The sequence below is a fragment of the Schistocerca nitens genome, chromosome 3 (genome assembly GCF_023898315.1).
Source record: "Schistocerca nitens isolate TAMUIC-IGC-003100 chromosome 3, iqSchNite1.1, whole genome shotgun sequence".
Classification (NCBI taxonomy): domain Eukaryota; kingdom Metazoa; phylum Arthropoda; class Insecta; order Orthoptera; family Acrididae; genus Schistocerca; species Schistocerca nitens.
This window is the reverse complement of record NC_064616.1, coordinates 653,149,004-653,174,148: the sequence shown is the minus strand read 5'-3', so window position 1 is coordinate 653,174,148 and position 25,145 is coordinate 653,149,004. Positions and strand designations below refer to the sequence as shown.

General features: G+C 37.2%; 1 protein-coding gene across 1 annotated transcript in view; it reads right to left on the bottom strand.

The window, feature by feature from the left end:
* Positions 1-25,145, bottom strand: part of LOC126248619 (intermembrane lipid transfer protein VPS13A-like) — a 764,418-nt gene that overhangs the window by 167,110 nt on the left and 572,163 nt on the right. Inside the window, exons 46-50 of the mRNA XM_049949782.1 lie at positions 23,440-23,790; positions 21,204-21,329; positions 20,976-21,122; positions 12,363-12,485; positions 979-1,164 (exon numbers count right to left, since the gene is read on the bottom strand). Coding sequence (XP_049805739.1) covers positions 979-1,164; positions 12,363-12,485; positions 20,976-21,122; positions 21,204-21,329; positions 23,440-23,790 — 933 coding nt within the window. The remainder of the gene's footprint in view (positions 1-978; positions 1,165-12,362; positions 12,486-20,975; positions 21,123-21,203; positions 21,330-23,439; positions 23,791-25,145) is intronic.

Here is a 25,145-nt window from a genome sequence, read left to right as displayed (position 1 = left end):
GATAATAAATGCATATACTGAACATTTATTTCTGGCACTTATTAAAGAAATGCTAATAATAAATGGTTTCTTCAAAAATGACACAGCCAGTTCTTCCCCCATTATTTTCCTCAATCAAAGCATGTACTGAATCTTCGATGAACTCACTGTTGACATGATGTTCAACTCTAATATTGCTTCCTTTATATCTCCAAATATAAACTTCACAGACAGTTACTGGTGCATTACTCTGTTACAGCTGGCCTGTAATAAGACCGATTGGTAGTTACAAGGACACGCTGGTAGAATACTTTTAGACCCTGCGACAATGACATTACACCAGATTCCACTACTGGCATAACCAATGACATCACATCAGAACCAAACTGCAAAACTGGGGGTGAATAACCCACACTAGCAGTAAAATACCACGATGCCAAGAGATGATCATGAATGAAACATTTCAAAATGCAGTGTAGGTGTGGTCATTTTTCAATATCACACTGACCTTATCAGTTCACTTAAAATGGAAACAGGACAAAAGATCGGCACCTGCAAATATAGGAATCTTGGCATAACTAATATATATTCATGGGCAATGTAAAACAGGCATATCATATAGGTATTTCATCCTCAAAATCTTAATAAATGGGGAAATTTAGCTAACAGATCTCTCAAATACATCAATCAGAGTACATTAATGTATGCAGTGATTAACAGCACTGGGAGATGGCAGGATACTGATAAATAAAGTGTGTATAATAAATTCTTTCTATGATAGTGCATCTCATCATGAATTGCTGACCAGGTATAATATCACTCAGCAATGACTTCACCATCAGATGGCAGTTGAAATGTCAGTCTGATATAATCTTCTAACTATGCCATTTGAAATATAAACATTTAAAAACACATTTTAATATGATACAGAATATCTCTCTTTCAAAATGTAAATAACTGGAACACATGAATAATATCGGAAAGCATGCCTTAACTTACATGTTGCTCCCTTTCATCAGATTCTTCAGATCCTGTGTCATCACTGCTGCTGCCTTCTTGCACAGATGACTTTGGTGAAAGTCTCTTGAAGCTAGCTGATAATTTAGCAGTGACTGTCGGAGTGCTGGGAGTGACACAAGGCTGTTTGATTGTATGAAAACTCACACGCTCTTGACCATAACCATCCTGTTTGACAGATAATAAACAAATGCCTCTTACCTTGTTGCATATCATTTCTCAAAACTGTGTGGCTACATAAAATTAAAACACCATGAAATACAAAATGAATTTTTATCATGAATGTTTAACAGATTAATAATGTGTGATTTATTGTGACTCAGACTCAGGGCTTTATCACTGACAGATAAGACTCTACCATGTGAGAAATCTAAGCATGTCACATATACTTTGCGAAGCTTTTACAGGACCATACCTATATCATTATTTCCCAAACTCTACAGAGACTCTATGCACACATTGTTAGACTAGCGCCCTTGGGTGGCAAATTGAAGTTTCTTTCTGGAAAAAGACCCTAAAAATCTCTACAATGTGAGAAATCTACGCATATCATGTATGCTGTCTCAAAGGTTCTATAGGACTGTATATATCACTTTCTTTCCCAGAATCTACAGAGGCTCTTGGAATACATTGTTAGAATAGCATTCTTGGGTGGGAAATGGAAGTTTCAATTTATCAAAAAGTTTTACAGCAGCATATTTTACCCCTTTCTATGCCAAAGATAGGTTACATAGAGGATAATTGGGGAACTTAAATACAAATGAACTGAGGTTTTCTCTACAGTTTTTGGTTGCATCAGAAGTTAACTCTTATGGTAGATAGAATGATCCATTTACATTTTATCCCACCCCTCATACATCATCAGAGTGACTGCTTGTAGTTTGTGGTTACTGTACACTATCCAATCAAAAGTATCCAGACACTTATTAGTGGACATTAATATAGGGTGTGACCACCCTCAACCATTTGATGGCTTGAACTCTATTGAAGATACTTTCAATAAGGTGTCTGAATGACAATGCAGAAATTGCAACCTATTCTTCCTCAAGAGCAAAAAAAAAAAAAAAAAAAAAAAAAAAAAAAAAAAAAAAAGGAACATAGTGGTGTTGGATGCTGGGATCTAGAGCAAAGTCAGCATTCTAACTCATGTCAAAGGTGTTCCATTGTGCGCAGATCAGATTACTGGGCATGCTAGCCCATTTCAAGAATGTCACTGTCTACAAATCATTACCTCATAATGCTGTTTTATGACATGGTGCATTGCCACACTGATACAATCATCATTTCCAAACTGTTCCTTGACTGTAAGCAATACACAATGCTGTAAAATGTTGGGTTGGGTTGTCTGGGGGAGGAGACCAGACAGCGAGGTCATCAGTCTCATCGGATTAGGGAAGGATGGGGAAGGAAGTCGGCCGTGCACTTTCAACAGAACCTTCCCAGCATTTACCTGGAGTGATTTAGGAAAATCACAGAAAACCTAAATCAGGATGGCGGGACACGAGATTGAACCGCTGTCCTCCCGAATGCGAGTCCAGTGTGCTAACCATTGCGCCACCTCACTCAGTTGTAAAATGTATTCATATCCTTCTACATTTAGAGTTTTCTTCAGCAGAATAAGAGGACCACCCCATAATCATGAAAAAGACACTCATAACTGTTGGCATTACACAAGATGGTTGGCAGTACTCTCCAGCCATCTGCCAAACTCAAACCCTTCCTCTGGATTTCCACAGGATACCCATGATTCATCACTTCAAACCACTCATTTCCAGTGATCCACCGTCCAGTGCCTTTGGTCTTTACTCCAACTCAAGCATTGCTTTGCACTGACTACAGATATGCGTGGTATATGTTTGACATTATCAAGTGGGAGACTTGATGTTCTTTTTGTAGTTCCTTCATGTTTGCTTAACTACAATGAGGTACCACTGCATATTATGATATGTATATTTTTACTGTATTTGTTTTTGTGACATAAACATGCCATATGACTGACTTCATTACTTGTGTATTGAAGGTACAATGCTTCCTGTTACGTTTTTTCCTTCTTTTTTTTTTTTTTTTTTAAAGATGCTTTTAAATTTTATATAATATTAATTTAAATTATTATAACAAAATAAGTGTTACATACTCTGATTTGGATTATTTATTGTATGTCAGCAGTGTAACATTTTTGGATCATTGGCTTGTCTTTACACTTCATACGACACGATGTGGTTTGTTTGCAACTAGTACCACAGTACCACCTGGTGGCTGGTTGTATTGTCTATGATGTTTACTTGAGAATCACAATCTTCATTCTGCTAATGTATGAACATGAGCTTGTACAAGCCATGCAATATATATGTTGCTTTATGTATTAGTTATTTTATGCTTGACTTGCTGATATACTATTGTTCACATGTTCACAAAATATTGTTCTGTGATATGATATAATATAATATGCATTTGATCAAGATGCAGTGAAATGTATATTCCATGGTATAGTCCATGTTTAAGTAAAATTGTATTACACTCTTTTACATCTGATCCCAGTGTGCTTGAATATGTTGAGTCATGCTTTACAGACCTGATAACGGCAAAGTAATTTGCTGAAACCAGTCATCACAATAAATGCCATACAACAGGTGTACTTCTGTTTCTATAGACATGCGTGGCACATGAGAAATGCTCAACCAGTGTATCCCATTCTTTTTAACTTCCTATTCGCAGTCATTGTGCTTGCTCAACAGCTGGTAGCACTGTGGAATTCAGGAGTGTTTCCTTCAGCTGATTTCATGTGACTTTGCAACCATCCTCTGCAATGCTTGATGGTCCCTGACCTTTGGTACATGAGACCTACTTGGTCACATCATCAACAGTCATATTGGGCAACCCTAGAAGGATTAAAATGTCCCTGGTGGATTTGTTACTCAGGTGACATCCAATGTCTAGCCCACTGAGCTCCCTAAACAACTCAATCTGCTGTCATTGCTTTTCTACTGACAATACGGTACTCTCCACATCCTTTTATACTGATGGGTTTGCATCTCATGATGTCTGATAGTTCTGCAGTACATAAAGAGGTCTGGGTACTTTGATCAATTGCCAATTGCTCATTGAGGAGATCCCTCATTTTAGCATCATAGTGCACCATGTTCTTAATATGATGATGATGCTCATGTAAGCTTGTAACACTACAAAAGCAAGGTTGTTCTCCAGTTGTAACATCACATGCGATTCTTCCTTTGACATACTAGCTTGCAGTAGCTTTAGATATAATACTGTCCTGACCATATATTCTCTGATTATCTATGCTTCTGCCCAAGTGGGTTATGAAGTGAGGCATACATTACATTTTCTTTGTGCAGGATCTCACTTCAGAGTCACTATAAGGCAATTTTTTGAGGGCACACCACTGAGGCTGTGGTTTACCCTTACAGCCCATACAGAGTAGGTTTCTGACTATGAATGTGTGGTACAAGTCAGGCAAACTTTTGCTTTTGATGGTCAGGTACAGCTGTTCTTGATCAGGTGGCTTGTTACTGGAAGTAAGAACTTGAAAGCCCATCTGTATCTTTATTATGGTTACCTCATTCATTTTCATTGACTGCATTACATAAACATGCATATTCTTGGAATTATTTCCCAGAAAGTTTAGAGTTATAGCTGTTAACAGTATCCTTAATTAGCTTAAGTATCAGACTTCTATTTATTAATTTTCAAAGGTTTCTTGAGGCATGTAATATTTGATACAGTAACTGCATAGAATGTGGCGGTGTTTTCCTACATCAAAGTGCTAATGTATATTTGTAAATCTAATTTAGAATGGGTCCCAGTGCAAATGCTATTCCCAGGCACAGAACGAGTTGGCTGAAATTATGTACAGTTGAAAGCAAATGCAATGGGTGTGAATAACTATACTTAAAAACACACATCATATGTTCAAAACACCTCAAATATGATGCTTTCTCTCAAAATGGAAAAAAAAATTGCAATTTGCCTATCCACTTGATAACGAGTGGCATTTCAGTGGCAGCACTACATGTGTCGAACATAGGAAACATTTTAAGTGGAGACCCTAGTACAACACCCATCCATGCTGCAAAAAGGAATAAAGGGCTATGTGTATCTGAAAGAAAGCCTAACTGATTTTGATACAGTTCTCATTTAGGAAAGCTTTCTACATTATATGTCAGGTCAATACAGGTCACAGGGAGAGACTATTGGAAGTTGGCCAAAGTACATATCTGTTAGGGAAACTAAGCCAGGGATAGGAAAGAGAACCATGTGTAGTGAGTGTGTGTGCCAAGGGAACTGGTCAACTTATTGAAGCATCCAGCCTTGCAAATTTTGATTTTGAAGATTGCAATCAAATACACATTGTTGCTCATGGTACAACAAACAGTACCTATTGCCTGAGTTCCTTTCGATGCCTGGCAAAGCAAGTGAAAGTAACCAGTCTTGCTCACAAAATTTCAATGAAACTCTAGCATTGTTCTCTGAAATGATTTGGAGTGAAACCTGAAACATAGACTTTGACAATTCTGTAGCTACAAGTGTAGGTGACTGTGTATGGAAGACATACAAGGGATGTTTAGAATATGTGACTCTGCATCCTGTCAGGGTAAATGTTGCAAACCACTCTGAAATACTTATACCAAAACTCAAAACAGACTAAGAATAGGTCAGACTTTCTAGCAGCAAGCAGACCAAACCACTCAGAATATTATCATGGAAACAGGGACCAGTGTTCATAATACAGGGTGATTCAAAAAGAATACCACAACTTTAAAAATGTGTATTTAATGAAAGAAACATAATATAACCTTCTGTTATACATCATTACAAAGAGTATTTAAAAAGGTTTTTTTTTCACTCAAAAACAAGTTCACAGATGTTCAATATGGCCCCCTCCAGACACACGAGCAATATCAACCCGATACTCCAACACGTTCCACACTCTCCGTAGCATATCAGGCGTAACAGTTTGGATAGCTGCTGTTATTTCTCATTTCAAATCATGAATGGTGGCTGGGAGAGGTGGCCGAAACACCATAAGAAAAAAATCACAGGGGGTAAGATCAGGGCTTCTTGGAGGCCAGTGATGACGTGCTCTGTCACGGGCTGCCTGGCGGCCGATCCATCGCCTCGGGTAGTTGACATTCAGGTTTCATAACTAACCTTTTTTGTAGGACTCTCCATACAGTTGATTGTGGAATCTGCAGCTCTCTGCTAGCTCTGCGAGTCAATTTTCCTGGGCTGCGAACAAATGCTTGCTGGATGCGTGCTACATTTTCATCACTCATTCTCGGCCGTCCAGAACTTTTCCCTTTGCACAAACACCCATTCTCTGTAAACTGTTTATACCAACGTTTAATACACCACCTATCAGGAGGTTTAACACCATACTTGGTTCGAAATGCACGCTGAACAACTGTCGTCGATTCACTTCTGCCGTACTCAATAACACAAAAAGCTTTCTGTTGAGCGGTCGCCATCTTAGCATCAACTGACGCTGACGCCTAGTCAACAGCGCCTCAAGCGAACAAATGTACAACTAAATGAAACTTTATAGCTCCCTTAATTCGTCGACAGATAGTGCTTAGCTATGCCTTTTGTCGTTGCAGAGTTTTAAATTCCTAAAGTTGTGGTATTCTTTTTGAATCACCCTGTACATCTGTAACAATGAAAAAATGACAAAAAAAGAATTTCTTGTTGTATGTGACTCTCTGCTAAAAATGTGGTAGTGCCAAATTCCACAGTAGACATTTGCCCAGGAATCAAGACCCACCTGTTGAAGGAACACATTAGCAACATATATTGCTCACAGGATTGTTCAGCAGAGGCATCTTGGAAGAATTAAAAGGAGTCTTCATCAACATAGGTATAAATTCTCTAGAAGAGACACTGAAGAAGTTTAACTGCTCACAGGTGTTCAACAGAAAACTAGTGTTGCAGTATGTGGAGGTTTGCTTGCAAACTATGAATGGGCTTATCAAAAGTTAAACAATAGTGCACTGGCCATATAACTGTGTATTATTAGGAGGTTGTGAAAAGTGAAATTAAAGTACTGTGAAACACAACTGTGCACCTGTCAGCTACATTATTTACAGTAGTCAGTGTCGGAATCCACAACCCATTTTTCAGCCAGAGTAGCAATGCAGTACGTCAACACCGAGGAATATAAATCAAGAAATAATCAAAGTAGGCTCAACTGCTACTTAGTGTGATGCAAAACTCTGCAAGCACCTGTCACAACTTTTTCCATACAACAGAATCAAATGCTTTCCAAGAAAACAGGAACACAGACCTCTCATGGTTTCTTGATTATTGGTTGTATGTCACGAATCTATTTATGAGTTCCTTCTCCTTCAACAAAACCTGCTGGTCCTGTGGATATGTGAGGCTGAATATATGACTTCAAATACTGCTTCAAGATTTAGTGCAAAGTTTTGCTTGCGTGGGATATAGGAACAATAATTGAGTAGTTGGAGTAGTTCCTGATGGACCCTTTCTGGTGTACAGGGATGAAGAGAGACTTCCAGCAGTCTTCTGGCCAATACCCAGTTTCTCATATTCTTGTACACAATGAATGCAGCACATCAACACCTTCCTGTCCCACTTCTTTGATCACATTCCCAGATACACTGTCCAGACCAGGGACCTTATATTTCTTCAGATGCTGAACTGCATTCTCTATTTTTCTGAATAAGATTGTAGGTTCCAGTGTAAGTTGCTCAATTGGTTGACTGTCTGTACTGTCATTAATTCCAGAATACAACTTTTCACAGTTCTGTTTCTAACTTGCAACAGCACCTTTTTGTCTCCAATAGTGTGCCATTCTCAGCATCTACAACCCACATATAAGGATTAAATTCACTGGTGATGCTGCTGGGTTTCTTGAAGAGATCACACACTTGACTGTGTTTATGATGTTCCTCTGTCACAGTACAGATACTATTAATGAAGAGTGATCTGTCATTTCTGCAGTTAGACTTATTTCTCTACACAGGTTCTTATATCTGTCTGAATCCAGGCAGTGAGGATCCAGTTTCTTTCAGACTGCTTCTCTCTTCAACTAAATTTAGTTTGAACTGTGACATCCAAGTATTTTTTTCCTATTTGTGGTCATTCTGGTCTCAGATCTCATAAGGAAACAACCTCCTTCTTTCTTAGTCTTACAAGCTCACCAAATTTCCAAAGAGATTCCTTGGTTGTGAGTCTTAGTTGTCTTTCTCTGCTCTTCTTGGTGGATATGAGCTTTATCTATCTTTTCATGGACAGAAGACTTCGATCACTTCTACAGTCAGCTGCAAGTAGGACTTACAGTCAAAGAATGGATTGAACTAGGATGAAGTCAATCGGGTTTTTAAAATCTATCAGCAGGTGATATTTAAGTGTACAGTCTTGGACACAGTCCATTTTCGTTCAAAGTTGTTGTTGTTGTGGTCTTCAGTCCTGAGACTGGTTTGATGCAGCTCTCCATGCTACTCTATCCTGTGCAAGCTTCTTCATCTCCCAGTACCTACTGCAACCTACATCCTTCTGAATCTGCTTAGTGTATTCATCTCTTGGTCTCCCCCTACGATTTTTACCCTCCACGATGCCCTCCAATACTAAATTGGTGATCCCTTGATGCCTCAGAACATGTCCTACCAAACAATCCCTTCTTCTGGTCAAGTTGTGCCACAAACTCCTCTTCTCCCCAATCCTATTCAGTACCTCCTCATTAGTTATGTGATCTACCCACCTTATCTTCAGCATTCTTCTGTAGCACCACATTTTGAAAGCTTCTATTCTCTTCTTGTCCAAACTATTTACCGTCCATGTTTCACTTCCATACATAGCTACACTCCATACAAATACTTTCAGAAATGACTTCCTGACACTTAAATCTATACTCGATGTTAACAAATTTCTCTTCTTCAGAAACGCTTTCCTTGCCATTGCCAGTCTACATTGTATATCCTCTCTACTTCGACCATCATCGGTTATTTTGCTCCCCAAATAGCAAAAATCCTTCACTACTTTAAGTGTCTCATTGCCTAATCTAATACCCTCAACATCACCCAACTTAATTCGACTACATTCCATTATCCTCGTTTTGCTTTTGTTGATGTTCATCTTATATCCTCCCTTCAAGACACCATCCATTCCGTTCAACTGCTCTTCCAAGTCCTTTGCTGTCTCTGACAGAATTACAATGTCATCGGCGAACCTCAAAGTTTTTATTTCATCTCCATGGATTTTAATACCTACTCCGAATTTTTCTTATGTTTCCTTTACTGCTTGCTCAATATAGAGATTGAACAACATCGGGGAGAGGCTAAAACCCTGTCTTACTCCCTTCCCAACCGCTGCTTCCCTTTCATGTCCCTCGACTCTTATAACTGCCATCTGGTTTCTGTACAAATTGTAAATAGCCTTTCGCTCCCTGTATTTTACCCCTGCCACCTTTAGAATTTGAAAGAGAGTATTCCAGTCAACATTGTCAAAAGCTTTCTCTAAGTCTACAAATGTTAGAAACATAGGTTTGCCTTTCCTTAATCTTTCTTCTAAGGTAAGTCGTATGGTCAGTATTGCCTCACGTGTTCCAGTATTTCTACGGAATCCAAACTGATCTTCCCCGAGGCCGGCTTCTACTAGTTTTTCCATTCGTCTGTAAAGAATTCGTGTTAGTATTTTGCAGCTGTGACTTATTAAACTGATTGTCCGGTAATTTTCACATCTGTCAACACCTGCTTTCTTTGGGATTGGAATTATTATATTCTTCTAGAAGTCTGAGGGTATTTCACCTGTGTCATACATCTTGCTCACCAGATAGTAGAGTTTTGTCAGGACTGGCTCTCCCAAGGCCATCAGTAGTTCCAATGGAATGTTGTCTACTCCGGGGGCCTTGTTTCGACTCAGGTCTTTCAGTGCTCTGTCAAACTCTTCACGCAATATCGTATCTCCCATTTCATCTTCATCTACATCCTCTTCCATTTCCATAATATTGTCCTCAAGTACATCGCCCTTGTATAGACCCTCTATATACTCCTTCCACCTTTCTGCTTTCCCTCCTTTGCTTAGAACTGGGTTTCCATCTGAGCTCTTGATGTTCATACAAGTGGTTCTCTTATCTCCAAAGGTCTCTAATTTTCCTGTAGGCAGTATCTATCTTACCCCTAGTGAGAAAAGCCTCTACATCCTTACATTTGTCCTCTAGCCATCCCTGCTTAGTCATTTTGCACTTCCTGTCGATCTCATTTTTGAGACATTTGTATTCCTTTTTGCCTGCTTCATTTACTGCATTTTTAAATTTTCTCCTTTCATCAATTAAATTCAATATTTCTTCTGTTACCCAAGGATTTCTACTAGCCCTCGTCTTTTTACCTATTTGATCCTCTGCTGCCTTCACTACTTCATCCCTCAAAGCTACCCATTCCTCTTCTACTGTATTTCTTTCCCCCATTCCTGTCAATTGTTCCCTTATGCTCTCCCTGAAACTCTCTACAACCTCTGGTTATTTCAGTTTATCCAGGTCCCATCTCCTTAAATTCCCACCTTTTTGCAGTTTCTTCAGTTTTAATCTACAGGTCATAACCAATAGATTGTGGTCAGAGTCCACATCTGCCCCTGGAAATGTCTTACAATTTAAAACCTGGTTCCTAAATCTCTGTCTTATCATTATATAATCTATCTGATACCTTTTAGTATCTCCAGGGTTCTTCCATGTATACAACCTTCTATCATGATTCTTAAACCAAGTGTTAGCTATGATTAAGTTGTGCTCTGTGCAAAATTCTACCAGACGGCTTCCTCTTTCATTTCTTAGCCCCAATCCATATTCACCTACTACGTTTCCTTCTCTCCCTTTTCCTAAACTCGAATTCCAGTCACCCATGACTATTAAATTTTCGTCTCCCTTCACTATCTGAATAATTTCTTTTATTTCATCATACATTTCTTCAATTTCTTCGTCATCTGCAGAGCTAGTTGGCATATAAACTTGTACTACTGTAGTAGGTGTGGGCTTCGTATCTATCTTGGCCACAATAATGCGTTCACTATGCTGTTTGTAGTAACTTACCCGCATTCCTATTTTCCTATTCATTATTAAACCTACTTCTGCATTACCCCTATTTGAGTTTGTGTTGATAACCCTGCAGTCACCTGACCAGAAGTCTTGTTCCTCCTGCCACCGAACTTCACTAATTCCCACTATATCTAACTTTAACCTATCCATTTCCCTTTTTAAATTTTCTAACCTACCTGCCCGATTAAGGGATCTGACATTCCACGCTCCGATCCGTAGAATGCCAGTTTTCTTTCTCCTGATAACGACATCCTCTTGAGTAGTCCCTGCCCGGAGATCCGAATGGGGGACTATTTTACCTCCGGAATATTTTACCCAAGAGGACGCCATCATCATTTAATCATACAGTAAAGCTGCATGCCCTCGGGAAAAATTACAGCCGTAGTTTCCCCTTGCTTTCAGCCGTTCACAGTACCAGCACAGCAAGGCCGTTTTGGTTATTGTTACAAGGCCAGATCAGTCAATCATCCAGACTGTTGCCCTTGCAACTACTGAAAAGGCTGCTGCCCCTCTTCAGGAACCACACGTTTGTCTGGCCTCTCAACAGATACCCCTCCGTTGTGGTTGTACCTATGGTACGACTATCTGTATCGCTGAGGCACGCAAGCCTCCCCACCAACGGCAAGGTCCATGGTTCATGGGTGGGGGGGTTGTTCAAAGTAGCAATCAAATTTTATTTTTAGAAAGTCAGATCGAAAAAACCATGCCATTTTTCTTTTCCATTTCTGTTACATGAGAACACTTGTCAAGCAGATATTTGAAATGTTCTCCACCTTTAGGTACGTCCTTACCAAGCTGTCCCATTAGGTCTACTGGTAAGTTATTATGTGAAAGAGGTAACAGGTTCTTTTATTTTATTTTTTTTATTTTTATTTTATTTTATTTATTTATTTTTGACAGATGCACAAGAGTCTTGCACAAAATGAAGAGCAGATAAAGAGCTTGTCTTAGGAGTTATGAGTTATGATACATACTATCTAGCACTACTACTGCTACCAATATTTTGGTTTCATATCATTATTACTAGTATTATTATTATTGTTGTTGTTTTTACAGAAAAAGTGAATGAAATAAGCAACATTCATTACAAAAGCTTTTTCTTCATGGGCCTGCATTATTTATTCAGTGTGGTGTCATGTTCTGTTACTAAGTGGTAAATCATGGTGTCACTATGAAGTAATAAATAACTAACAATAAATAACTTAAGATTAACTGGAATACTCATTGATGACAACAACAAAAATAACTCCAAAAATTTTGGTAGATGACAGCAGTTCATCTTCAAATTATATGTTATTTTTACCTTATGAAATTCAGCTAGGAATCCCTTAGACTTCTTATTGTAGATATTCCAATAGAGGTATCTTTCTTTAGTAGGGTCATCCCATGTGTACAACATTGACTGATAGGGACTCAGGAGCATCACCTGGAAGTTTCATATATTTTTGAAGTATGTTGATAAATTACTTAACTGGAATAATTAACATTTCAGTATTTACCTTCCAAGCCAATAGTATTTGAAAGATAATGTTTTTCTTAATGTATTACATGTATTAATGTATTGCATGCATTACATTACTGCTACACAGGCAACATAAGAAGTATTTTCAGGTTCACCACAAGTATTTTTTAATATATTTTTGTTAGATATTCAGGATGTATGTATTTTCTTCTTATGATATAGCACTATTGAGAAGTTATCCTCTGTATTTCAACTACATAGTTGTTTTTCATGTTTATAAACATTTTGCAATTTTGGCTGTTTAAAGTTGAATGTTCTTCATTTCATCTTTCACTTGGGTATTACCAATTTCAACACATGCTTATTGTCAAGTAATTAAAAATATACCAGAGTTCCCTCTACACTTCACAGCCACTTGGGCAGCATGGAAGTGTAAGCAAAAGTATCAGTCATATGCTGTGCATTACTGACAAGTTGAGCCAATGTCAAAAAAAAGCAGAAGTACACATACAGTGTTAATGCTGAATCAATTAAACACAATTCACAAATAATATTTGAATGGAATGAGCACCATAAAATCCTCACATTACTGCTGTTTTACAGAACATTCATTTTATGCAGGTAACCCTACAAGAAAAAAATTACAAAGCATCCCATCCAGTGGCTATGGTACCCACTCAAGCAGTGGCAGGTCAGTGGTCTCAACATTCAACATGACCTATACAGTGATGTGGCAAGACTTGATTCGAATAATCTTGTACATAATTGTCGAAGTATGGAGAGCTGCCATCTTGTTGAGAGATAAAATCGTTGGCATCAGTTTCAAGTAGTGGCATGAACCACAATTACAACATACATGCTTCCTCTGCCTGATTTGCTGCTGTTTTCAGCAGTTACAGTCAGTGACACTCCTTTCATCAGTTTTCCAAACTAATGTGCTAGCTCCATATAAAATATAAACTTTGAGATTTTGTCTTGGCAGGTACTGTATCATTTGTAGGTTATGTTTAGCCATTTACCCATACCCCTTTTTTAAAATGTCCCATGAACTTTATAATTATCCTTACTTTACTAAAGTTTTTTGCTCTGGTCAGTGTTGACAGAAATCTTACTTACATTCAACAATTTCACATTCTCCAGTAGTGACCATTCAAGAATAGGTGCATCTTTACATCAATAAAGAAAAGTCACAGTGTTTACAGAAGGAATGGATTGTTACAGCCAAGTTGATGTAATATCAAGATTTAAATATCAAAATTTATAGCATGTAAAATCCTATAGAAATGGGTTATATGAAGAAATTTTGATAATATGATGAAGAGAGGATAAATCAAACAGAAACTTTAGGACAACAGAGATAAAATAGACAGGTTATGAAACAGGAACTGGTGGGATTCAGTAGATGATGTTTATATGTCCACATGTTGATACTAACTAAGAGGTAGATGGTAGCTATAAAAGAATAATAATAATTTGGTGTAGGTCAATGGCCTGGAGCATGTCTTTCAATCTATCATCACTTCAGCTACTAACATGTCCTTAATGTACACCAGTTATTCAAGAGGGGAAAGGGGACCTACAGTTTAATGTGGAATCCAAACTGCATGTTGTTTCTGGTGACTCCTCAAATCACTGAGAGGTGATGTCTAATTTAAAACAAAGACTGAGAAATCCATGGTCCAACTGAGATTTGAAGCCTTGACCACTCAGTTTTCAGGTGCATGCTTTGCCACTAGACCAACAAACCCAACAACTATAAAGATAAGATCTAGTTTGAAAACCACTTAGCCTACACAATTGTAAAGGAAAGATATAAATAAATTCACTAATGAAACGAATTATCAGAGTCAGAAGTAGACAACAGAATGCCTCATTTTATTGTTGGTAATAGGATACTATAGTGAAAAAGTGATTTCTGGGATAGTGTAATAAAAATTATATTGAAAATATAACTCATGATAGTTATAAACTGAGTAAAGAGTTGGTTCTTATATGAGGGCTGAAAAGGTCAAAAGTCTTCTACTGAGATTCTACTGAGAGAAATTCATAGGGAATGAATGATGGACCATGTGTTGGGTCACATATTTCCTCCTTCATTCATCTTCATCCTACACTGTATGTACCACCAGTGACTTGGAAATGGGCATCACTTGTAACAACAAATGATCTCATCCATCACCTCAAGACATAAGTGTAAAACAAGGACAGGAAGAGTCAATGAATTGCCACACATTTTCAAGCAATGTTCTGCATTAGTACTGGTAAAACTTTATATTATTGCATTTACCTACTTCTGTACAATATATTATAGTTTGCACTACACCACTATATATTCCCATCTATTCTTTGATTCCATTTTACTTGCTGAAATTTGCTAAATACACTGTAGTTACAGAGTACTGAATGATGTCAGCACAAACAGTGTGTACCATTTGTGCTGCAAAATTATTTTTTTTCTGTACATGTATGGTTGACCATAAGACTGAGTTATGCAACATGCTTTTATCATGGAAATGAGTAAATTTGCTGAAGGCTATAACCTGAAGTGAGAGGACTAATATATAATTTATTAGCCAATCTTTCTAAGACTACATTTATTTGCTATTTATTGCAATGTTTGTGTCATCGGCAAACAAAACAAACTTGGCATCTGGTAATGTTACTGATGAAATGTCACTGATAAACGCAAGAAAAAGTAAGAGACTTAAGATGGAACCTTGTGGGACCCCACGTGTAATTAGTTCCCAGTTGGATGATGTCTGATAGATTAATACATGTCTCTTTCCTAATAACACCCTTTGTTTCCTGCCAGAGTTATAAAATTTGAATTATTTTGCAGCATTTCCTGTTACACCATAATATACTAATTTACTTAAAAGGATATTGTGACTTACACAGTCAAATGCCTTTGACAGATTACAAAATATACCAGTTGCCTGCAAGTTTTTGTCCAATGAATTAAGTATATTTTCACTGTAGGTGCAGATAGCCTTCTCAATATCAGAACCCTTTAGAAATCTGAACTGCGGCTTTGACAGTACTGGTACGTTATTTGTGATGAGATGGTTATAAAACTGATTGTATATTACCTTTTCTAAAATTTTTGAGAATGCTGGAAAAAGTGAAATTGAATGGAAATTTGACACTATTTCTTTATCTCCCTTCTTAAACAGTGCCTTAAATTCAGCGTATTTCAACCATTCAGGAGATATTCCACTGATAAACGACTGGCTACACAGATAGCTTAATATATTACTTAACTCAGAATCACATTCTTTAATTGACTTAGTTGATATTCCATACACTATACACATCTGTCACCAATTCATCATTTGCTCTTAATGCTATTTGCCCCTCTTCATGTCTGGTTCTACCAGTCTCCACCTTCACTATATCCCATTTTGTCTTTATTTAGTTATCTGATATGACTATCTTTTCCTTGTAATATATTTGCTTTGATGTCAATAACATCACTCCAGTGAATGTCTCTGAGGAGTGTCCTAAAATAATCAAATTTTGGCTCATTGATTACCTTCTTGAGTTCAGATTTAACACATTTTACATCCTCTTCTGTATTAACATTCAACAGAAGGAACTGCATGTCGTAATCTGAGAGGCCATTGACTATTGGTTTCATAATATAATTTTGTTCATTGGACTTCTCTATAAAAGTATTATCAATGGCTGTTTGCGAGCAATTGGCTACCCTAGTTGGGAACTTTACAGTGAGAATTAAGGTGAATGATAGTGTTAGTATTGCAAATAAGTTCTTATTGGGAGAGCCTTTAAGGAAATCTACATTGAAATCACCATCAACCACTATTTCTTTGTTTTTGGTTGTTAAATGGGCCAGTACAGCTGCAAGGTGGTTTATGAACAGATTAAATTTACCTGCAGGTGCTCGATATACACTTAATATCGTCAAGGATTTTTTTATGAAATTCTTCTTTGGTTGCACATGCATCTATATGCTGTTCTCAGGAAAATTTATGAATGTCTATGTTCTTAAATTTATGACATTTCCTGATGAATGTGGCAACTCCTCCTTTCTCCATTTCTGCTCTACTAAAGTGAGATGCTAACCTAAATCCTGTAACACTTAAGTTCTATACCAGTGGTCACATGATGTTCAGAGAGGAAGATTATGCCAGCTGGGTTTGAGTACTCTAACTCATCTATGCAGATAATTAAGCCATTAATTTTATTTCTCAGTCCTTGAATATTTTGATGCAATAAAGATATCTGACGTTTCGCATTGACTGAGTTAAAATTTGGTGGAGATGAAATTCCTGCTGATGGTTGAAAATTCTTAAGCAACAGCTGTTTATACTGATGTAATAATCTAGAATTATGTTTTTTGGTTTCTTTCTCAAACTGGAGGTTTGTCTCAATCCTAACCTCTCTTAAAACCTGGATTCTTTCTGCCCTCCCTACCCTAAAAAAGGGTCTTTTCTGAACCCTTTAACCACTGGTATTTTATCACTCATGACAGTGCCTCCTTCCTTTAATTTTCCCAAGCAGTTTAACCTTCCCTTTCTTGTTGAGTTGAAGGCCATGCCTGGTATAATCCCACCTATTCAGAGAATCAACAGGAAGCACATTAATGTGTGACCCTGCACCCAACATAAGCAGCCATTACAACTCCAAATTAACTCTCCTGGCAGAAGAGTTCAAATCAGGTTGGTCATGGCACCCAAGAACAGATATAAACTCAACACTAGTATGCTTCGATGCTGGTCCCATATTTGCCAAGTCACACTCAATACTGTACCCAGAATCTCTGTCAATACTATTACCTGGCCCACCTACTATGACCATGGTGTCTTCCTTAGTGAAATCTTTACAAAGTGATCCTAAATCCTCTGTCACCTGCTCCAGACGAGCACTAGGTTTAAAAAAAATTGGTAATCTGATATTCTGATCCTAGTTCATCCAGCAAAAGTTGGGCAACACCACTTCCATGGGAAATACCTAACAACAACACTTTCTTTCTCTTTACTAATTTCCCTACATTCTTACTTTTCAGTTTGTTGCTGAAAGTTTGTTGTTCCCTGTCTACACCTGCACCTGCTTGAGGCTCACCAGCTGCTAACGGAAGCAACAGGTCAAATCTATTTTCCACATTCACCACGAAGCTGTCAGACAAAGTTCTAGGCCTGTTCCTCCTGTTGCCTGTTGCCACTTCCCACCTCTCTTTACCCTTCTCCCTCCTTAACCTGTCAATATCTCCCCTGGCCTTGTCTAATTCAGCCTGAAGGGCAGCAGTTTTCCCCTCCTGATCTAGTATTTTCTTATCTCTGCTACGTATTCTACAAGACCACTGATGAGTCTCATTTACTTCCCCTACTCCCATGCCACTACAGTCATATACATGGAAAAAAAACTACAGCACCCATCATACCAAAGCCCCAACCTAACAATTCTACGGCAAGTCAAGCACTTTTCACTCATGATAAGCATAATAGTTTATTAAGAATAAATCAGTTAAGTTACAGATGAACACGAAAATATGATTCCACAAATTTGGCCTATATGCGACAGTATGTACACAAAAACAACAGTGCAAAGTTTCTGAAACAACAACTTAAACTTTATGCTAATTTCCGAAAAATGTGAGTTAAATAATGAAGAGGTACATTACAGTTAAATTGCTGGAGAGAGCAAAGAGCAATTAAACGAAATTCTATAAATTTTTTGAGGCAAAACATAGCAGAAAATATGACTATAACATGACTGTACAATCTTTTAGCATTTTCTGCTATATTACATAAAGAAAAATGAAACCTTTAATGGTACACTTAACAAGCACACTAATACACATATTTAACACATAATCAGTACTGGTACTAAACTAAATGTTATTATAATCTAAAATGACTTAATTTTCATGAGAACACCAAAACTCGCACTAGTCACCCAGCTGCAGGGCTACTATCAGTATTTTCTGCATGAAGGTAGCAAATTCCATTAAAATTCATTGCTGTGGATAGTAGTTAAAGTACCATGATAGTGAATGAAAGGTCATAATCACACTCTGTTCTGAGGTGGAAATCCAAAATTCAGAAAAGCAACGCTATATTGTTCATTATTATATACAGCAAAAAATAAATAAATAAATAAATAAATAAATAAATAAAAAATAAAAAAAATAAAATACTGCAATATTTTTCAGTAATAGATTAAAATCTTAGAGTCAAATCACCCTGAAGTATTACTAACTGGAATTTCCCTTCACCTTAACGAATCTGATGTGAGTTTACACACTGGTGAGGCACATCAGTCAATAGAACTTAATGTAAAACACTGCAGCAAACATTATTTAATGTGTCAGTGAGTGTTTTTCCTATTTTTATGGAGTCAAAAATAACCAATTAATGTCAATTTGTGGGCAGTGAAAACAATTGCAAATAATAACACTGGGTAAACAATAGTAATGAAGCATATGTGTAGATGAAAGTCTATTAAAAGGGTCTATCGTGTCCCTGCAGAAGAAATATATTATCAGTTGAGGAATTAGTCTGGAGGAGTAAAATTTCCATAAGACCTTCTGATTTAACTGCCCCTTTTACAGTGGCTATCTACAGCACAACACTCTTTCTCCTGATGTGTACTTAATTTTAAATCTATGATTACATTTTTTTGAGTGACTAACTATATTTCATCTTCAAAGAATACATAAACAAACTGACAGAAGTAAGGTCAAAAGCTGTGGTCTAGCTGTTTTCACAATCTAGACAGAGAAAGTTTTCCTGAACTGGTACATCCCCAAGTTTCACTGATATCTTATTACAAAGAATGAAGATTGTGCATTTTATTTTTTATTTCATTTGAATGTTTTTTCCTTTCTTGACTGTACATTTTCTTGGTCCTTCTGTTTATCTTGTATCTGCTTATTTTTTATGACTCCCATTTTATTTAGAGACCTTGTGTTCCATACATGTTAAACAACTGACAAATTGTAATACCTTTACAGCATTTCTGCCATTCTGGCAACAGCTCAAGCACAAGTTTTTGTAACCTTTACATAAATAATCTTATTCACTACAGTACTGAAATAGAGTTATGTGAGACAATAACCTGACCCTCTTGACCAGAGTGTTTTATTTCACAGTTATTAACATTACATGTAAATGGATATTTCATTCTGTCAGTCAAGTTGAAAGAAGTGGAGCGACAGGAAAGAAGTGTGGCAACAGGGAAAGTGCAATATGTAAAGGGCAAGGAGGGAGTTGGGGGATATTTAGAGGCATGAAAGGAGAAGACAGGCGGCTGTTAGTGTCACTAGTAAAATGAGGACTGAGAAAGACAACAATAATGGAAAATAAAAACACACACACACAAAGATGTGGATATTTCATTTCATAGCTTAATTAGGTGAGAGAATACTACTTTGGGATAAAAGGGTAGGATTTTTGGTAGGGTATTTCTCATCTCAGGAAATATTGAGAGATGTTCAGAGCTATGGTGATGGATGTGTTAGTTTTTTGAGGCCTAAGTGATACTGGGTGATAAGAGCAGTACTGGTCAGTAATTGGTTAACAGTGGTGACAAGGTTTTTGGGGTCACAGAAGAGAATGGCACAAGAAATTAGTTTCTGGATTAGCTGGTCAGGATATTGCCTGTTTTCAAAGGCTTTGACTAGGCTATGACTATAGCTGTTTAGCTGTTGATTCTCACTGCAGATGAGGCAATCACTGGTTTGAGTACTATAAGGGGGTAAGGGGGACGGCTTTTCACTGTGGAATACTTGAGAGCTGTCAAAGTGGAGATGCTGTTCATATACTGCACATCTGATATGGGCAGAAGTTCTTATAGACTCATGTTACAGATGAAGATAAACATCTAGAAAGTTAGCTCACTGAGTTCAAAATGACCAGAGACAGTAGATTTGGCAGCAGATTTTGAGGTTCAGGAGAAAAGAGTATCAGTTGCTTTGTCACTCTTCCAGATCAAGAAGATATCATTAATGAATCTATACCCCAGATTTTGTGTATTTAGTGGATAGGAAGAAATCCTCCAAATGGTCCATAAAGAAGTTAGCATACCCTGGTGCCATGTAGGTATCAATGGGAATTCCTTTTTTAAACTCTTCCATGAAGAAATAATTATGTGGCACAGCATTGCTGCCAAAAGGCAAAAGGTTTATGCGGTGAATTTGGTGTCATGAGGACCCTTAAAAAATAAGTTTTTCATGGTAGTGAGGCCAAGACAATGGGGGATGTTTGTATACAAGGATGTTGCACCTACAGTGACAAGCATGGAGCCTGGTGGTACTGGGAAAGGAACTATGAATAAGTGGCAATGGATGCGATTAGTGTGTTGGCTGTTGGAAGAGAGATGATGGGTGATGTAACTATTTTGAAATTTCCTATATCATTTCCATAATACAATTTTATTATTCTAAAAATAGTTTGCTACTGATTTCCTGCTTTAAGAATAAATGAATGATAATACCTGACCAAGATCTTGCTGGTAGATCTTCAGAAACAGATCCTCACACAAGTTATCAATCCTAACTGGTGCTTCTCCAAAGCTGTAGTTATTGAAGGCAATAGAGAATGATTTATCCCCACCACCAGTCACCGAAACACATAGTCCACACTGTCAGAAGAAACATGTTGTGTACATATCCAATATTAAACTCAAACGTATTTCAATAATGAAACAAGTAACAAAACTCACGCCTTTATCCATTCGAAGAACTGTATGGTGGACAATTGTTATGGGAAAATGTTGAGACATAATCTTGCTGTCTCTAAATTTAACATACATGTTCATTGATTCTGTTTCTGGCCAAAATGGCACACACTGAAATAATGAAATACACACACTAGTCATTAATTATCAAAATTTTCTCATTTGTATGCATAAAATTTATTTTGGACAATAACCAATGTTTAACACATCCAAATAGTCATAAAATGAGATGCTCATATTGTATGAATCAGTACAGAAAATTTCTTTTATAGAGTTGTTTCATTTGTGAATCAGTAACATTTTATCTGTGTTTCAATTCCAGCTTGTGAAAAAAAAAATGGTACAAGTGGCTCTGAGCACTATGGGACTTAACATCTGAGGTAACCAGTCCCCTAGAACTTAGAACTACTTAAACCTAACCAACCTAAGGACAACACACACATCCGTGCCCGAGGCAGGATTCGAACCTGCGACCGTAGCGGTCGTGTGGTTCCAGACTGAAGCGCCTAGAACCATTCGGCAACCCCGGCCGGCTCCAGCTGATGAGGAAGACTTTGAGTCTATTAATTCTCGATTGTCCATCTCCATAACTAATGTTGTAAATGTATTTTATTCCTTCACATGGTTATAATAAAATGGTTGTGAAAGGGCAGGTAGGATGTGAAGTACTGTGCAAGGTCGAAGGCATGTGATTATGCTTCATAGTCTGTTTTATCATGAAGTCATATTGAGCTTCTGTGTCATCTCTACTTTGTGACACATATATACAGTATGTAGATAGAAGTTAAGTATTATAGCACATAGGAACATTCTGAACACATATCATGTTCCACATCCACGAGGATCTCCTCAGCACGGATCTATGGAACGAAAACTAATCTAATCTAATCTAATCCAACAAATAATGACATAGTCTGTCCTCAGGCACTGCTTTATCTCTTCGTATGGTATCCAGAAGAGATTACGTTGTGCAGACACTGCAAGTTTGTGACAAACATGGAGAAACCAACAGCTGGATTCAGAGATGAATCCTGAGAATCTCCATGCCAATTTTAAATTTAAACATATGAGTTAATGTTGTATCTCTATCCTGTGATTTTTCATCTGACCATTGAGGAAGGTGAAGCGGAAAGGCTGGCACTGACCAAGCAGTGATGGCCCCAATGCCAAGCCTACAGCATGGTGGTGCCATTGATGAAACTACAACCAGCCATGTTGAATCATGGTGGGTAGTTGGATGTCAGTAGAACCTGATTGCAGCCAGCCTCCATTAGCTCATGTGGGGGACATGTAAGTCAGGTACCATTGTTGGTGACCCAGGTATGGCAAAACAGACTCCACGGTTGTTTGTGATCTGGCCGTAGGTGCCAGTTCCATCCCATCAATGACTGCATCTGGAAGCTACATAATTTCTAGTTCTAGTGTTATAACTTAACTATAACAGGAGGTACATGATACACAGAGATACTCTGTGAGAAAACAACCCAAGTTTCTAGAACTTCTCTATTTTCCTATTTAAATGTGTGTATTCAATACCTATCGTGTGCATGTCTACCATTCAGTGCTCAACCACACAGTGAGTGGTTACCTTTACCCCTTCTGCTGAATGTAAAAAAAATTAAAAGTGGAAACACAATGGTAACATGCATCTATAAGAAGGGCTATGTGTGAAGCTGTAAAGTAACAACAGGTAAGTGCTTCAAAGCTACACCAACTTTCTGAGCTTTCATATGCATCTTTGCATTAGTTGTCATTTATCTACAGATGAGTAGTTGCCTGCCCTTGGTTTCATTCTTTGTTTGTTGGTACAAAGTTCCCATTTCTGTTATCATAAAAGAAAAAGACAGATACTTATATCAACTCTTCCTAAATTAATAGGCCTTGCATACAGAAAAGAAGTTAATATACATAAATTTCCAGTTCTTTACGTCCCATCTGTGGTGTAAGAACATAAAGGTAATCAAAATATGCATGCAAGGAAGTTGGTGTAACAGATCACTATTGCAGTGTATGATAATTAGACTGTGTAACTATAATATAGATGAGTAAGTCATTCAAAATGTACAAACATATAGATAAAATAGCATTAAAAAATAAAAAATAAAAACAGCCTGTGAAAAAAATTTCAGTAAAATGAAAACTTACTTAAAACAAGCTTTGCCCTACAGCACACAATGTTTGAATCCAAGATATCTGTAGATGAATTTAAAATGCAACATACCTGACCAGGTGACAAGTCAATCCATAAGTCTGCCCTTTCATTTTCTTCCATAAATCTCAGATGTTTGTTGCTGTTATTAGTAACAATGAAATTGGGAAGAAAAGTCACAATGCGAGTAAGCTGAGGGCACAGCTGTGATAGTGAAGATATCAGCAATATTCGGTAGTGTCTTTTCCTTTCTCGGTCATGGCACACTATCAGACCAACACATCCTGCATTGTCTAAGGAAAATGCAGGTGACCAGGAAGAGTGATATGCTCGAAGACGGACGCATCGACGTCTGTGTTTTTTGTAGCAAAAGAGCAATGGTTCTTCTCCCTGTGCTTCATAAACAATATCTGACAAGGAACCCTACAAAAGAAATAAAACAATCAAAAAATTAGTGAGCATGGATAATGTAATAATGGTTTACCATTTTAATTTTTCAGGAAATTTTTCTTCATTAAACAATACAAAATTTACTTTCAACAACTGAGAAACTTTCTGAACGTTGTCAATTATCAACTGTGGAATATAAATTAACCCCCTTCTTCATGATTTTTTTAAATGAAAAATATATGCATTGGCTTCTTAGGTTACTAAATGATACTGACAAGCAATTTTGAAAAAAAAGTTTTATTTTACAAAACATAATAAATAAATGGTTTGGCACATTTCTGGCACACCATGCTTGTAAGGTACATTATATAGGAGTTTAGTGTTTCTTTATGAGTGCTCTACTACATAAAATAACTCATCCTGTCCAGTGGCATATGATCTACATCAATAAGCCTTTACTCATGTGGTATGGGACATTTTGAAACACTTTGTATCATTAATCACACACACTTATTAACCAATGTTGGACACTTACCTATATGGGGAGATCAACAGCAATACAAATTTCTACAGTTGAAGGGTGCATAGATACTTAGCCCAGTGTGTGAATGGTGAAGTTCATTTATGTATGAGTACAGACAGAAATTGTTTGAAAATGTTCCATACTGCTTGAGTAAAGGAGTACCGATGTAGATCACATGCCATTGGATATCATGCATGAGGTTGTAGTTATGTTGCATAGTAAAATAGTAAGAAAAGAACACTGAATTGCTACAGATTGCACCTTATATGCATAATGTGCCAGAAATGTCACAAAACATAATACTTTTTTCCCAAATTGATTATCAATTAGGTGTAGTAACCTCAAGAACCAATACACATACCAATTTCATTAAAAGAAAAAAAATCATGCTGACAGTACAGAGGACTAACTTAACATGATAAAATGTGTAATACTCTATTACTATCTCTTGTAAAACAAAACACAAATACATGGCCTGTCAGTTCTTATATTGGTCACAGCATGTTAGGAAATAAAGTAATTACCATAATTGGCATTGCAGTGTCTATTTATTAAGTAATGTATTTATCCTAAAAGTGTATTTTTAAATTTTTCTGTACATTACTGCACGTGTGTGTACACCATCATAACACAGTTTTAGTACCCTGAACTACTTATTTATGGTGACTCCACAGGACAGGTTACAAATCCCCATACAGTATGAAACTATGATTCAGTAACTCCTCACAACTCCACAACATAGCACACTAATTTCAGTTGGCAGGGGGAAGTGTGATAAGAATTTGAATTTTTCCTTTCATAAAACAGGGGGATAATGCTTATGTGCATGACATTCAATAACGCACCCATGCCTCCTGTGTTGTGA